At 46.9% G+C, this 17,262-nt stretch overlaps 1 protein-coding gene across 3 annotated transcripts in view; it reads right to left on the bottom strand.

The window, feature by feature from the left end:
• ACSL3 (acyl-CoA synthetase long chain family member 3) overlaps positions 1-17,262 on the bottom strand; it is a 140,851-nt gene that overhangs the window by 37,608 nt on the left and 85,981 nt on the right. For all 3 annotated transcript variants that reach the window (XM_073581136.1, XM_073581138.1, XM_073581137.1), the window contains exons 5-8: positions 14,373-14,502; positions 10,713-10,863; positions 9,987-10,110; positions 1,630-1,701 (exon numbers count right to left, since the gene is read on the bottom strand). In XM_073581136.1, the coding sequence (XP_073437237.1) occupies positions 1,630-1,701; positions 9,987-10,110; positions 10,713-10,863; positions 14,373-14,502 (477 nt within the window). The remainder of the gene's footprint in view (positions 1-1,629; positions 1,702-9,986; positions 10,111-10,712; positions 10,864-14,372; positions 14,503-17,262) is intronic.

Here is a 17,262-nt window from a genome sequence, read left to right as displayed (position 1 = left end):
CTGAATTTTATGACGAGGATTGATGACTTTCCCATGAACGCCATATTTGTGCAGGTGTCTCTGAACAGCAGAACAATGTACCACAACTCTAGAGTCTGCTGCTAAATCATTCTGAAGGTCTTTTGCAGTCAAGTGGGTGTTCTGATTTGCATCTCTAGCAATCCTATGTGAAGCTCTCACTGAAATTTTGCTTGGTCTTCCAGACCTTATGTTGACCTCCACTTTTCCTGTTAACTGCCATTTCTTAGTTACATTTCAAACTGAGGAAAGGGCAACTTGAAAAGGTTTTGCTATCTTCGTATAGCCTTCTTCTGCTTTGTTGGCCTCCACCATTTTCATTTTCGGAGTGTTAAGAAGAACCCATGACTGCTGTTTTTTGACACATGGTTAGAGGCGGCTGGGATTTTTGTAAAGCTGGGAAATTAGCATCACCTGGCCTTTCCTATGATAGTGAAGAAGCCATAACCCTAACAGGCTAATTAAGGTCTTAAACCTTGGGCAAAGTTTTCTGAGCACACAAATCTCCAAGGGTGTCCAAACTTTTGCAATGCAATCTTAAAATGAAAAAAAAAAAAAAAAAAAGTGTTTTTTTTCCGGACTAAAATACAAAGTAACCCATCTTTATCTTTAGCCCTTTTAGAGATAATTTCATCTTCAGCTTGCATAACTGTTCACAATAACAGTAACTTTGACCAGGGGTGCCCAAACTTTTGCATGCCACTGTATATTTTTTAATTTTTTTTCATGCAAATCTTAAACTATAACAACTTTACATAGGCCAGAAAAATGACAATATATCACACTATCCCCTTATTGGCACTTTTTATTACACATTTGGACATGGCATAAATTTTGCTGTGGATTTGGCAGCACGTTTTTACCTCTTACAAAATGTGACTTTTTAGACAAAATTCTCTAACGACTCAGCATGACAAAGATCATACTGCATATAGAAAATCCACAGCCTTCCCCACAGTCTGTACAAATGTCTCCTTCCACCTAGAAAAAGGGGTTTCCTAATACCTGGGTTACTAGCCTTATGATGTACTTGGGGGGGGGGGGGGACTTCAGTGCAGAGCAGACAATCTGAACATGGCCTCGGCGTCGAATCAATATTTCCTAAAACTGATAAGATTTATACTCTTGTTCCCATTTAGCAGCTTTTATTATCCTCTCTATAGCTTTTCAATTTTCTTTTTTTTTTTTAACAAGGATGTAGGAAATAAGAAAAAAAAATAAAAAAACAGGATTTTTAAAGGTGCTATAAAAGGCAGACGAGAAACAGAAGTCCTTGTACACAAAGGGGGATTGCATTAGAGTCAGTGTGTCTCCTAACCGGCAGAATTACGGTTAGGTGATTTTAGGCTGGAATGTGTGTATTTTGGTAACAGAGAACAGAGCATTTGGTGCTCGCTGCCAGGTGATGAGACATCCTCCATGTCCCAATGTATGACGTCAGAAGGGTCAGAAGACATCTGATGAGCTCACTCCTGTTCAATCACTCATCTCTGCCGCTTGCAGGAATTCAGAGTAAATATTTGTACCTGGACGTCTTCACACAATGTCCTAACGTCAGGGCAGTTTACTTACAGGAATGAGTACAAGGGACACAGCACTAAAGTCACTTACAGGGACAGCGGCCATTAGTGTCGGCTGCAGCTCGGAGGCATCGCCTTTGCTTCCTTTCTTGATTTTGGTGGACTATAAGATGTAAAAAAGATATTTTTATTTATTTTTAGGGATACAAATTCAGTTGTGTACATCAGGCTCATCGGTGCCGAGTACAGAGGAAGCCTACACAGAGACCAGTACATAGTTTGCGTCACTGCGACGCGCTCATCATCAACATCTGTTCTACATTAGCAGCTAATATATACAATCCTATATCATGAGCATCGGCAGAGCCCTGGATTATTGCACTGGTGCGACACAGATAAGTACAACGTACGCTGCAAATGAACTAGTGCACACAAATCATTACAGGAATGACTAGCTATGCAGCTACAGCAGAGTAAGAGGAAAAATCGTAGTTACTTACCGATAACGGTATTTCTCAGATTCCATGACGGCACCACGGAGAGAGGGGATCCACCCCACGGGGACAGGAAACCTACCAATAAAAAGGCGGTACCTCTCTCCCGCATCAGTTGTTTTACAGAGCATTAATGGAACTTCAGCCTAATACTAACACAACACACTAAGAAAAAAGGAATTTCTATAATTATTAAACTGCGTAGAGGAGACACCACGTGACTTTTTCACTGTATTTACAATAAGTGCGCACCCCACGCGTGTAGGGAGGGAATATACGGGTGCCGTCATGGGATCGGAGAAATACCGTTATCGGTAAGTAACTCCGATTTTCTCCTTCCCCCATGATGGCACCACGGAGAGAATTGCAGAGACTATCTATTGGGGGGGACCACTGCCTCCAGTACCCTTCTACCAAAGGTTAGATCTGAGGAAGTGCTAGGTCCAGCCGATAGTGGTTAAAGAAAGTTGAAGGAGAGAACCAAGTAGCGGCTCTTCATATCTGCTCAATAGAGAGACGCCTGCTCTCTCTGCCCAGGAAGTTGACACCACTCTTGTGGAATGGGCCGTTATTCTGCCTGGGATGTCCGCGCCTTCTGACGAGTACGACAAGGTGATGGCGTCCCTTATCCACCTCGCCAGCATGCTCTTTGATGCCTTTCGACCTTTCTTTGGCTCCTGGAAGCAGACAAAAATAGCCCCATCCTTCCTACACTCCCTGGCTGCCGCTAAGTATTCCACTAGGCATCTCCTAACATCTAATGTGTGCAAGGTCTCTTCTCCCTTGCTTTTGGGATTGGGGCGAAATGAAGGGAGAGAGATTTCCTGGGTTCTGTGGAATCGGGATGCTACCTTCGGCAGATAGGCTGGGTCTGTTCTAAGTATCACCCTGTCGTCCAGAATCTGTGTGAATGGAGGAAAGGCTGACAGGACCAGGATGTCGCTAATTCTACGGGCTGATGTGAGGGCTACCAGGAGGGAGGTCTTCAGAGATATTAATTTCAGCGGTGCTTTCTGCAAAGGCTCAAAGGGAGGCTTGGTCAGGGCTGAGAGTACTAAGTTTAGATCCCAGGGAGGGGTGTTTAGGGAAGACACGGGCCTGGATCTACCGGCTGCCTTAATTAACCTGGACACCCAACGATTCCCCGCCAAGTCACAGTTGTATAGGGCCCCCAGGGCTGCCACTTGAACCTTGTGCTGGTAGCTAGGCCTTGCCCTAAACCCCTTTGTAGGAACTCTAAGATGTTTGATATGGGTACCTTCCCCTTTGGACTAGCCTTTGATACTGAAAGGAACTTTCTCCAGACCCTCTCGTACTGTTTAGTGGTTATCGGCTTCCTGCTTTTCAGTAGTGTGGATACTAAATTTTGTGCGAAGCCTCTTTTGATTAATAGATCCCTTTCAAATTCCAGGCCGTCATGTGTAGATTCTCCGCCTGAGGGTGCAGTACTGGGCCCTGGGAGAGTAAGTTCGGGATATCCGGGAGGACCCAAGGATCGGAGATGGACATTCTCCTCAGCCACGAGAACCACGTCCTTCTCGGCCAGAAGGGGGCTATTAGTATTACCCTCGCTTTGTCCTCCCAAATCTTCCTCAGAACTGACGGAATCAAGGCTATTGGTGGGAACGCATATGCAAGGGGAAAGTGCCAGGGGATCATAAGGGCGTCCAGGGCTAACGGTTCCCCGGATGGGTCTATGGAGCAGAATGTTTTCACTTTCCGATTCGTTTTGTTGGCGAATAGGTCTATGTTGGGTTTTCCCCATAGCTGTGTGATCTGAATGAAAACTTTCTGGTTCAGCTCCCATTCGCCCTGTCTCACTTGTGTGCGACTTAAAAAATCCGCCATCACGTTGTCTGACCCTTTTATGTGTAATGCCGTTAGTGAGCCTAGGTTCCCTTCTGCCAAGTGGAAAATTGACTTTGTCACGTCCATAAGGGTACGGGATCTTGTGCCCCCCCTGTTGATTTAAGTAAGCAACTACCGTGCTGTTGTCCGAGAACACTCTTACGTGGTGGGCCCTGAGGGAGTTTAGAAAATATAGGAGGGCGCGCTTCACCGCTAATAGCTCCTTCATATTCAAGGAGGCTGTCTTTTCGTCCTCTGTCCAGACTCCTTGTGCTACTTGGTTGTCCCAGTGAGCCCCCCACCCCCTGGGGCTTGCGTCTGTAGTAAGGATCTGCAAGACCGGTATCACCCAAGGAACCCCCCTGGCTAGGTTGGATGGTTCCGTCCACCACTGTAGAGAGCGAGCTGTTACGGGTGAGATGTTTAACTGCCCTTCTAAATTCCCGTGAAGAGAAATTTCTGCCTCTAGTATCTCCCACTGGAGATCTCTTGTATGCGCTTGGACCCACTGGACCGCTGGTAGGCAGGCTGTCATTGAGCCGAGCAAGGACACGGCCTTCCTGAGTGTCATTAGTGTCCGTGTTATTGCTCCTGTTGCTAGCGGCTCTATGTGTAGCCATTTCCCTTCGGGGAGGCGGCACTCCTGCCTGATGGAATCTATGGTTATGCCCAAATATTCTTGCACCTGGCTCGGAATTAGCCGAGATTTCGATAGGTTCAACAGCCAACCTCGGTTGGACAGAGATTCCATAGTCTGGTTCAACTGGTTTCTGCAATGGCTCGGGGAGTTGCCTACTACTAGGAAGTCGTCCAAGTATGGGACTATTAGGGCGTCCTGTTCTCTCAAATGTGCCATAACCTCCGATATGATTTTCGTGAATACTCTTGGGGCAATGGCCAGCCAGAATGGGAGGGCTTTGACTTGGTAATGCTTTATTTCTCTCCCTATCGTGACTGCTATTCTGAGAAACCGGCGGTAGTCCGTGTGTATAGGGACATGACAGTACGCGTCTTTTAAGTCGAGTACAGCCATGTAACAAGCTGGAAACAATATCTTTACCGCGGATTTTATTGTCTCCATCTTGAATACAGGAATCACTAGGCATTTGTTTAACCTTTTCAGGTTTACTATCGTCCTGAACGTCCCATCTGGTTTCTTCTGCAAGAAGATAGGGGAATAGAAGCCTTCTCCTTTTTCTTGGTGGGGAACTACATGTAACACTGCTTTCTCCACCAGGGTCTGAATATCCTGTTGTACTGCAACTTGCTCTTCTATCGACTGCCTCTGTGGGGTCACTACGAAAGAGGGTTTGGGTAATGTGTGGAATTTGAACTTGAGACCTGTTTCTATAATGCTTAGGATCCATGAACTGTCTGATATCTTTTCCCAGGCCGAGAAGAAGAGGCTCAATCTTCCCCCTACCTGGGAGACACGTTCATTGGGGTTGCTTCTCGTCAGCCGGTTTCCAGAACATGAACCCCTTCCCTTTGCCTCTTCTATCTTCCCACTTGTCCTGGGAGTTTTTAGGCGGCTTCCTCTGGATAAATTTCCTGCTCCGAAAGCGTTTGAAGGGGAAATTGGATGGGTTAGGGAAAGATTTCTTTTTGTCCACTGCTTTCTCGAGTATATCGTCCAGTGTAGGCCCGAAAAGGAATTCCCCTTCACAGGGGATGGAGCACAACTTTGTTTTTGTTTGCAGGTCTCCCGTCCAGCACTTGAGCCATAGGGCCCTTCGTGCTGCGTTTGAGAATGAGGCTGCTCTGGCTGTCAATCTGATTGAATCCGCGGATGCGTCTGCTAGAAATGCTGCTGCTCCTCTCATTAGCGGGACGGAGTCCAGGATTGCTCCTCTTGGCGTTTTGTTCCTTAGTTGGTCGTCCAGCTGGTCCAGCCACACCATCAGGGCTCTGGCTGTGCAAGTGGCAGCTATAGCGGGTTTTAGTCCACCTCAAGCTGCCTCCCAGGCTCCTTTTAGGAATGTATCCGCTTTTTTATCCATAGGGTCTTTCAGCATCCCCATGTCCTCGAACGGCAGAGATAATTTTTTCGAGGCCTTCGCTATGGCTACATCTACTTTCGGTGCCTTGTCCCAAAACGAACAGCTTGGCTCCTCAAAGGGGTATTTCCTTTTCGGTGCTAGGAGGCCCTTCTTCTCTGGCCTTTTCCATACCCTCTGTATGAGCGCCTGGATTTTATCATTCATGGGAAATGACCTACTTTTCTTCTGCTCCAACCCGCTAAACATAGCATCCTGGATGGTCCTCTTAGGCCTGGTGTCTACTAGGCCCATAGTGGTTCTGATAGCCTTTATTACGCTATCTGTCTCTTCTATAGGGAAGCAGCTGCGACCTTCCTCCTCAGACGACGAGGAGCCGGACGACGGGCTATCTGTGTCTGATGAAGAAGACCCGCTATCCTTTTCGCTAGGCTCTGACTCGGGTTCCTTTCTTTTGGGTTTCTTATGCTTTTTGCTTTTCCCCTGAGGGGTTTGACGGTTTTCTCTACCTGGTGGGCGATTATGGCCCTAAGGTCATCAGCGAACCCTGGGGATTCCTTGCATATTGTATGTTCAATACAGGACTGACAGAGCCTTTTTTCCCATGCCGTGGGGAGTTCCTCCTTACAAAGTGGGCAAACCTTGTGGTTGGACTTCTGTGTACACTTCTTCCCCTATAAGAGAAGGAGGACAGGCCCTAATTACAGCACATACGTTAATGTAGTCCACTTACCCACCAGCCCGAAGAAGGATACCGAATCAGACGTGGGCCCCGGATCTGCACGCGGCTTGTCCTTTGGGACCCCTGCCCCCCGGACTTCTTGCTGTGTCGGGACTCCGAACGGCTGCTGCTGCCGTGTCGTTGCGACTGCTCCTTCGTCTCCTTCTTACGGTGCTGCTGCGGTGACTTTCGTGGCTGCTGCTGGTGTCCTGTGTCAGAGAACACATCCAGCAGCTGCTGCTCTTTTGGCTCGGTGCTCATGGCTCCAGGTGACAGGCTGCACTATGTCCACTGAGCGCTTTTAAACAAAGCGAGGCAAGTTTCAAAAAAAAAAAAAAAATCCTGCTGCCGTCTCTCCCCCCCGCACACCCTGGAGGCCCACTGACCCTAGCGGTGGCGCCTTGGGTAACCGCCCCAGCTGGGGCAGGGGGCTCCCGCTGCCATTTTCAGACTGGTCGGCCCCGGCATCCGGGAAGTCTGTAGGTTCCCTTGTGGGGACAGGAAACCAACTGATGCGGGAGAGAGGTACCGCCTTTTTATTGGTAGGTTTCCTGTCCCCGTGGGGCAGATCCCCTCTCTCCGTGGTGCCGTCATGGGGGAAGGAGAAATACACATTGTAAAGGCAGAATACTGCGACACACACACATAATGCAGGTACATACGTCTATAGTCACATGCCCAACTTTAGAGGCCATTTACAGCGTAGACATAGAATTAAAGGGGTTGTACAATAGTGGACAGTGCCTTGTTAATAGATACGCAGTGGAAAACATTATAATCTTAAAGAGGATGTTCACTACTTTAACACTGATGGCCTTTCCCTAGGATAGGTCATCAATGTTTGATCGGTGAGGGTGCGACACCCGGTGTTCACCAGAACTGACCCATTATGGAGCTGCACAGCAAAGCTCCATCTACTGTACAGTGGCCATGGCCGGGTAATGCACATCTGCCCCATACTGATGGAACAGGGGACAGATCTGCAGTACCCGGCGACAGCAGCTATACAGTAAATGGAGCTCTGCAGCTCTGTAACTGGTCAGTTCTGGCCGACACAGCTGGTCGGTAGTTTTGCTGGGTGTTGCACCACCACCGATCAGACACAGATGACTTCCTAAGGATAGGTCATGAATGTTAAAGTAGTGGACAACTTCTTTAAAGGGAATCTGTCATCAATTTTTTTGCCTATCAGCTGCGGCCACGGGCATCAGGGGCTTATCTACTGCATTCTGTAGATAAGCCCCCGATGTTACCTGAAAGAGAAGAAAAATGAGTTCGATTGAGTCATTGGCCATTGAGTCACTGCAACGGTGATGTGACATTGTTTATTACACAGAACAGACATCAGAATCCAAGAAGCAAGTTTTGAGTTGATTTTGTTTTGCACTGCAGATCTATTAAAGGGTTTTCCAATAGTGGACAACCCCTTTTAAACTGCATAAAAAGTTACCAAAAGAATACAGCAGCCTCTTTGAGGACTGAGATGTATGCAAAGACTGAATATAGGAGATGTAACCTGCATTACTGCTATATAGAATATACTTATAAAATTAAGGCGCTTAGTGCACAAATTGCCAATTCATGAGAGCCCACCAGCCGCGACAAGGCGTACCTTTCTATGTTGTTACCCTAAACTTAGTATTTATCAAACATGCCTCTCCTGGGCTATAAGCCTACACATTTTAAAGGGCAGGAGTACTCTGTCAGATAAGGAGGCAGTCACCATCTCCAATAGCTGATTATAAAAAAAGACCTGACACCTGAAAAGAATAAAGCAAGTGTGAACAGGAACACTTTAAGGGTATGTTCACACTGGGTGTTTTCGCTGCGTTTCTTTATGCTAATTTTCAGCTGCTTTATACAGTACCAGCAAAGCCTAGGATATTTCAGAAATCTCATGCACACACATTGGTTTTTTGTGTGATCAGGATTTTGTGCTTTGCTGTGTTTTTTGGACATACAGCATGTCACTTCTTTCAGCATTTTTCAACCATTGGCTTGAATGGGTGTAGAAAAAACGCTGCAAAAATGCAGGTATCATTATTTGCAGTGGCAAAAAAGTCATGGACATAGACACAAAAAACCGCACCAAAAACGCATCTAAGGCTGTGGCCACAATGCGATTTTTAAGCGTTTTTTGCCGCGATTTTTGGCGCGAAAACTTTTAAAAAACTCGTACAGAACGCACCCCATGCATTCCTATGGCATTCCGCACATGCGGTGCTAATGCTGCGCTTTTTTCCGCGGCGGAATCGCATCGCGGAAAAAAACGCAGCATGCTCATTCTTTTTTGCGGAATCGCAAAGAATTGCCGCGATTCCGCACCCATAGGAATGCATGAGAACCGCTTACTTCCTGCATGTGGCTATGCCCACCATGCGGGAAGTTAAGCATCTCATGTGCGGTTGGTACCCACGGTGTGGAGGAGAGGAGACTGTCCTCCAGGCCCTGGGTACCATACCCCTGTAAAAAAAAAGAATTATAAAAAAAAAAAAAAAAAATCGGGGTATATTTACCTTCCGGCGTCACGCGCAGCCTTCCCGGGCCACAGCGTTCCCAGTAATGCCTTGCGGCAAGGTCCTGTGATGACGTAGTCTCGCGTGACTCTAGCGGTCTCGTGAGATCACTATAGCAACGCGTCGTCACAGGTCTCGCAAGGCATCGCTGGGAACGGGAGCGTCACTGAGACTGCGCGGGACGTCGGAAGGTAAATATACAGGCGGCCTCAATAGTAAAAACCTGGTCACACTTGTCAAACACTATGTTTGACGAGTGTGAAGAACCTGTCAATCACTTTCCAAGCGATGCTTCAAATCGCTTGAATATCGCAAGCGAAAATCGCGAACATAATCTCGGTAAAATCGCGCGGAAAAAACGCGCGATTTCTGGGAAGGAGTCCGGTTTTGAGTGTCCGGATTAAAACGCAATGTGGGCACATAGCCTAAACCTGCGCTTTTGCCGCAGCTTCGTTCCTGCCAAGAAATCAGGTTTTGCTCCAGAAAAAAAAGCAGCAAAAAGGCCCAGTGTGAACTTACCCTTAAGGGGACTAAAAAGACAAGCAGTGCACAATAATGCGAAACTGCCCCTTTCCACAAGGCGTGGAAGGTCAACCATTACACAGGCCTAGATGTTATAGGAGCAGCTCCAGCGCCTCAGACGTAGCATCCATCACAAGGTCACACAGATTTATACAAACAGCATGGGACATGGAGGGCTTTCTATAGCTTTCCTAACCTACAACAGGGGATTACTGGGGCAGCTGGCCCCTTAGCGATCAGTTGATTCCTAGGGAAGCTCGCTTACAAGTGGTTGTCCAGTTTTACATTTACTGTACATAGTGATTAAAGAACTAAAAATGACTCCCTTCCTCCATCCCCCCCTTACTTACCTGATCAGAGAGCGTCTGTGGCGAAGAATAGCCGACACGGCAGCCACGGGAGATACACACCAACTCCGCACTTAGCTCCAACACATGGGCCAAAGGTAAGTAGCCAATGTACGTGTCCGTCTCTCTGCAAAAAAGAGGACACTGGATTCAACGCACAAGCACAAAGCTCTAATGGAGATCAGAACCAGGTAACATTACCCACGACAGGTACCTAAAGGGAAAATACAATCTTATAAATGTGCCCCTGCTGTGTACTGTGTAATGACTGTGTCTGACCGTACAGGGACGTGATCTGATCATAGCACAGCTCCTGGGCAGAGGAGAAAGCAAAAGAGAATACAGACAGGACAGCACCGGATCGCAACTGATTCTTTTAATGAGGTAAAATATTTCACTGCCTGTTTTTAAAAAATATTTTACCTCAAAGAAAGAATTTGCAATCCCATGCTATCCTGTCTGTTTTCTCTCCTTTGCTTCCTCCCCTGCCCAGGAGCTGTGGTATGATCAGATCATGTCCCTGTCCCTGTATGGTCAGACACAGATATTATACAGTGCACAGCAGGGGCACATTTATAAGATTATCTCAGCACAGGAATATTTTTTTTAACACATCCAATTGTGGAAATTATTATTATTCCAAAATGTATTGATTAAAATTAACTTTCATTCATTGGAAAACCACTTTAACTCCATGGATGTACACGTGTTCCCAAGATCAGAACATACCCCAGATTTGGTATCCGCTGTGCCATCCCAGTTATGCCAGCTATGATGTTACTGTGAGAGATCATCACTCCTTTGGGCAGCCCAGTGGAGCCACTGGTGTACATGATGACTGCGATATCATACGGTAGTGGCGACGGTTGTTGCTTGTTTGCTGTGGAAGAAAAGATGGTGACTTCTGTCATGTTTATATGACAAAATATGTAGAAAATTTTACGGTGTAGTTTGGAGCCAAGGGGCTTACCGGAGCTACACTACACTATTATTCTGCGGCAGAGAAGGGAGAATCGATCTCCCTACTCTGCTGCCCTGCCGCTATGGGCCCCTGAGAAGGCGGTGGGGGGCCCCGGTGCCAGCAGTGGGCCCCCACCTCTCAGCCAGCAATGTCATCCTGAGCTATTCTGTGCGCACAGGACCTGTGATGCGGTCACAGGAGGGGCGGAGTCAGGGGTCACATGATCAGGGGCTTCAGTGGCTGCAGGACTCTGCTGTGCTGGTTGTCATGGTGCTGGCTGGATGAGGTGAAGTTTCTGTATGTGGTCAGGAGGGGTTTACAGGGTGGATGTAGAGAGCTGTGTGTGTATGAGGTGTACAGAGCGGAGCCGTGTGTGTAGAAGGTGTACGGAGCAGAGATATGCATGTATGAGGTGTACGGAGGAGCGGAGCCGTGTGTGTAGAAGGTGTACGGAGCAGAGATATGCATGTATGAGGTGTACGGAGGAGCCGAGCGGAGCTGTTTGTGTACAAGGTGTACACAGCGGAGCCGTTTGTGCACAAGGTGTACGGAGCGGAGTCGTGTGTGTACGGAGCAGAGCTGCATGTGTACAAGGTTCACAGAGCCGAGCTGCGTGTGTACAAGGTTCACGGAGCCGAGCTGCGTGTGTACAAGGTGCACGGAGTAAAGTTGCGTGTGTACAGCGTGTACGGAGCAGAGCCGCGTGTGTACAGCGTGTACGGAGCAGGGCTGCGTGTGTACAAGGTTCATGGTGCCGAGCCGCATGTGTACAAGGTGCACGGAGCAAAGCTGCGTGTCTACAAGGTGCACGGAGCAAAGCCGCGTGTCTACAAGGTGCACGGAGCAGAGCCGCGTGTCTACAAGGTGCACGGAGCAGAGCCGCGTGTGTACAGCGTGTACGGAGCAGAGCCGCGTGTGTACAGCGTGTACGGAGCAGAGTCGCATGTGCACAAGGTGCACGGAGCAGACCCGAGTGTGTACAAGGTGCACGGAGCAGACCAGCGTGTGTACAAGGTGCACGGAGCAGACCAGCGTGTGTACAAGGTGCACGGAGCAGACCAGCGTGTGTACAAGGTGCACGGAGCAGACCTCCATGTGTACAAGGTGCACGGAGCAGAGCCGCGTGTGTACAAGGTGCACGGAGCAGAGCCGCGTGTGTACAAGGTGCACGGAGCAGAGCCGCGTGTGTACAAGGTGCACGGAGCAGAGCCGTGTGAGACTGTGTACGGGGTGTACGGAACGGAGCCGCGTGTACGGAGCAGAGCCGCGTGTGTACAGCGTGTACGGAGCAGAGCCGCGTGTGTACAGCGTGTACGGAGCAGAGCCGCGTGTGTACAGCGTGTACGGAGCAGAGCCGCGTGTGTACAGCGTGTACGGAGCAGAGCCGCGTGTGTACAGCGTGTACGGAGCAGAGCCGCGTGTGTACAGCGTGTACGGAGCAGAGCCGCGTGTGTACAGCGTGTACGGAGCAGAGCCGCGTGTGTACAGCGTGTACGGAGCAGAGCCGCGTGTGTACAGCGTGTACGGAGCAGAACCGCGTGTGTACAGCGTGTACGGAGCAGAGCCGCGTGTGTACAGCGTGTACGGAGCAGAGCCGCGTGTGTACAGCGTGTACGGAGCAGAGCCGCATCTGTACAGCGTGTACAGAGCGGAGCCGCATGTGTACAAGGTGTACGGAGCGGAGCCGTGTGTGTATAGGGGGTATCAGGTGCAGTAATAGGGACACAAACGGCAGCAGCATCTCAGCATTGGGGCATCAGGTGCAGTAATAGGGACACATACGGCAGCAGCGTCTCAGCATTGGGGTATCAGGTGCAGTAATAGGGACACATACGGCAGCAGCGTCGCAACATTGGGGCATCAGGTGCAGTAATAGGGACACATACAGCAGCAGCGTCTCAGCATTGGGGTATCAGGTGCAGTAATTGGGACACACGGCAGCAGCGGCTCAGCATTGGGGTATCAGGTGAAGTAATAGGGACACATACGGCAGCAGCGGCTCAGCATTGGGGTATCAGCAGGATGAGGGGTTTGTGCAGGTTGGAGATAGACGGTGATGGAGCTGGAATATGAGAAGTGAAACGTGTCGTTGTATTCTCTGTAGCCGAGTCCTGGCTGGAGGAGTTGTCATGTCGGTCTGGGTCAGAAAGATCGTCAGCGGTAAGACACCAACTATAACTGTGCAGTAATCACTTATATGTTTTGTAGGACTGGTATTTACCACTGACCATATGGCGGTAACATCAATATTGGTCTTTATATAGGGATTATTTTCAGTAACAGCGCAGTCAGCTTCTAACTCCACTCTTAGGGGGCGTTACTGAGTTGTAATCAAAGTTACCTAGTTAGGGGCCCACTTAGAAGTTTCGCCCCCCAGAACCAAAACCCTAGCTACGCCTCTAGTTCCCATGATACAGTAATTTTTCATTATCCTTGGCAGATTTATTATAGCAATTGTCTACACTGTGTACAATTTAAACAAATTTTTGTTGCTGATCTAGGAACCAGCCATAAAAACCACATGAAGAACTAAATAAGTACAAGAACTACAGAATGAAACCTCATCTCCAGTATAATAAAGGATGAGAGTGATGATCGCGACATCAGTGCAGCATCCGAGGAGCGAACATGTGCTGGAAGCGTGTCAGGCACCAGTTGGTGCTGGGAAAGAAAGACATGAAGGACTGGATCATGTTTGTATAGTCTGTGCCAGATGTTTGGGTCCTGAGACTGCAGCATCTGTTCACATGGAAAGAGAATCCTCCATCAGCATACATAGCGGGGGGGATGGGTGGGATGTACCCAGTTAATCATACATTGGAGGATCCTTGATTTCCCTCTGGGTGTGAGGATGCCGAGCATCGGGATGTCCTAAAGCTTCTGAGTCACCATTAGGGACATGTAATAGACAGAAGGCTGCAGGTTACTGGGACAGGACAGAAGAGCAGCACATACACAATATATACATGCATACAAGATTTCAGAACAACGCGGAGCAGACTAATCTTCACGTAGAAAAGTGCAGGATGACGCATCAGAACAAGGGGTTGGCACTACAGACTTGTTCACAAAGGGAAACGGTGCGTCAGGAAAAAACGAGAATAAAATGGAAGACGATCTACGCCTATAGGACAATTGTAGGCTCACAAGCGGTGGACACTTCACAGATATTGTTGCAAATTCACTGCAGATTTTATCTCTGCAACATAAAAAGTGATGAACTTTGCTGCCTTGCCGCTACAGAATGAGCATGCTGCAATCAGAAAATCCTGGGCACGGTTGTCGCTCCATGTGGGAAATGGTCTGCAGCATGTGGATAGGATTTGTAATCTGTAGCGCATAATGCTTGAACAATCTGCAGGAAACATGCACAGCGAATCCCTCCTTACATATATTTTACTCCATACACACCAATGTGACCCACTCACCCTGCCTGGCCCCCAGAGTCTGCACTGACGTCATACTGTGCACGGTGATATTATTGGGGTACTCTGTGGTAGTGCTGCTGCCATCCACGATGATGATATGCCGTAACAATGGCACTTGGGGAAGGATGCTCTACAAGAAAAAGAGAAATCATTGCATTAGTAATCAGTCAATACCATAGTACTTGGATAACAAAATCCCATAAGTCTGGTGCCAAAGCCAGATGCCTAAATGATTTCACTGCCCTAGCGCTGTGCTCAGCGGGGAAGGATGAGCAGACTGAGAAATCAAGCGGCACAGGTTAAGGCCATGTTCACACGTTGTGTTGTTGCAGCATTTTTTTCTGCAGGTAAAACCAGTTCTCTTGGCAGTAAAGAAGCTGCTTACAAAAGGCAGGTATTGCTGCTTTTTTGGTGCAAATTATATCAGTCATCTGTCTACACTACATGTTGCATTTTTTTGCACTGCCTCATGGCTTTTTATGATGCAAAAATGCTGAAAGGATGTATATGCTGAAGATTAAAAAAAAACAAAGAAAAAAAAATAAAATAAAAACAGAATATTTCCAATTCAGTCAGGAAAAAAAATCATGTGTGTGCATGAGATTTCTGAAATCTCACTGCTTGTCTTTACAGTACCAGCAAAAGTTAACAAAAAATCTAGAGATGAACAGGAATATAAGTTGGTAAGCACGTAACATGTATGCGCATGTTCACACTGGCCACTGAGCAGACAAAACCTAAGATAAAAACAAAATGAGCAAATATCTGCAGTTAATAAAGAGCTATGGTGCATGAACATAACATAGGCTACTTAGTTAACATAATTTTGATCATAAAAACATAAAAGCCATTCCACCACATCACGGTGACCCTATTCGGGCCGGTCCTAGCCTCTAGTATTAAAACCTTACCATATGTCAAGTGACGTAAATGTCAATAAGTGTCGAGCACCTTAGGTTCTTATTTCAGGTTTTTTCCACTCTGTGCAAATAATAGTGTGTTGTTAGATGGGGCCCCAGTCCTGCTCTGCCTTTATTCACATTTACATCACTTGACATATGGTAAGGTTTTAATACTAGAGGTTAGAACCATCCCGATTACGGTCACCTTGACGTAGTGGGATGGCTCTTTTTTTTTTTTTTGGACCATTTTTCGTCCAGTCTTTTCAAATTTTGTGACTGGGAATAGTCACATGTATATACGTTTTGTAGTCCGTTTTGGGATTTATACGGAGACTTTTTGATATAGTCTGTGACATATAGATCTAGTGGATTTATCTTCACTACATCTTGTGGTAGCTTTTATCTGATTATATTAAAAGTTATGTTTTATGATTTTCTCAATTGCTGGTATTCCGAATTGTCGTGAGATTTGTGGTTCCATTCACCACGTGTTGCTGCCTCTTATTCTTTTTTTTTTAATCAAAATTGTGTTAACTAGGTACCCTATGTTATTTTCATGCACTATTGTTATTTATTGATTTACTGCAGGGTATTTTCTCATTTTGTTTTTATCTTAGGTTTTGTTTGGAAATGTAAAAATCAGCTTTTAATTTGCATTAAAAAAGGCAGAAAAATATGCTGTAAAAATGGAATGTGTGAATATAGTATAACACATAAGTGTTAGGGTGTGTGCACACGCTGTGGAAACACAGCAGAATCAACTGCGTTGTACAGTACCATTAAAATGAATGGAAAATGGAAACCGCAGTGCAAACGGTGCGGAATTTTCCGCACGGATTTGCTGTGGTTTCAAAACTGCAGAAAGAAATGACATGTCAATTCTTTCTGCGGATTCCGCTGCGGTTTGCCATCTGCTCCATTGTAGAGATGATAAACCGCAGGGCAAAACCGCAGGCTAATCCGCTGGTCTTCTGACCTCCGGATTTACCTGCGGATTTTACTAAATCCACGCGGACAAATCGGCAGAGCATTCCGCAGCGTATGCAAGTATCCTAAGAATACTGGAGCATCTTGGAACTTTCACATTGTGAGTTTCCTCTGTTACTCCTACTGGAAATGTGTGCAGAGATTGACAGAGTCAGAATCATTTCCTAACCAAGGCTCTCAGGAAATCTGGGGTTCATTAGTTATTCCATTAAAAACAAAAAAAATGCTGATTGCAGAGGGGCCCAACTGCTGGAACTCAAGTGATCTCAAGATAGGGGGCTCTGCAGTCCCATCATGAATGGAGCGGAGGGGTGTATATTCTGTCTCCACTCCATTCATCCTCGAAGGGACTGCTGGAGAGTGGTTGGTTCTCTGTTAAAAAAACAAGGATAGATACAATAGGGAAGCAAACTGATTTTAGTTATCTGATTCTTTACAAAGCAATACACCTAAGCCAAACCATACAACTGGTCAATATTTATAGCATACAAAACCTCCCCCAGCGAAAGTTTCTTTGATGTCATTAGGGGTTCCCCACCAGTAGAAACATTTTACAGGCATTAGTCATTTATTGACATATTTATATGCGGAATAAAAGGGGAACAGCACAATGCAGAACGCTATGGAGAGATTTTCCAGAATCGTTATTCCAAGGAAATGAAGCATTTAGTAAAGCAGGCATGTCAGGAGAGCAGACGGATGAGCTTCCTACTGAGAAGAACACTTCAAGCCTTCTAACCTAAAACTTATCTAGTTGTTCTTATACAAGATTCTGTTGTTTGCACTGGTAAGCTGCCAATATATACATACAATACAACCAGGAGGCTGAGAATATCCTGGCCACAGCAACAAGATAAATTTGTATATATGGGCTGCCAAAACTGGCAAATGTTCAGCCCCACAGGACTCGGATATACAAGGAAGCACCTTCAGGTCTGGGCACTCAGGATACTGAGAACACTTATGTTTACTTTAATTAAAATGCAGCCATACTGAGCAAA

Source organism: Dendrobates tinctorius, unplaced genomic scaffold (genome assembly GCF_039654945.1).
Source record: "Dendrobates tinctorius isolate UK_male_01 unplaced genomic scaffold, ASM3965494v1 ptg000069l, whole genome shotgun sequence".
Taxonomy (NCBI): Eukaryota; Metazoa; Chordata; class Amphibia; order Anura; family Dendrobatidae; genus Dendrobates; species Dendrobates tinctorius.
Note: the sequence above shows the minus strand (reverse complement) of the source record. Positions and strands in the feature narration are given on the sequence as shown.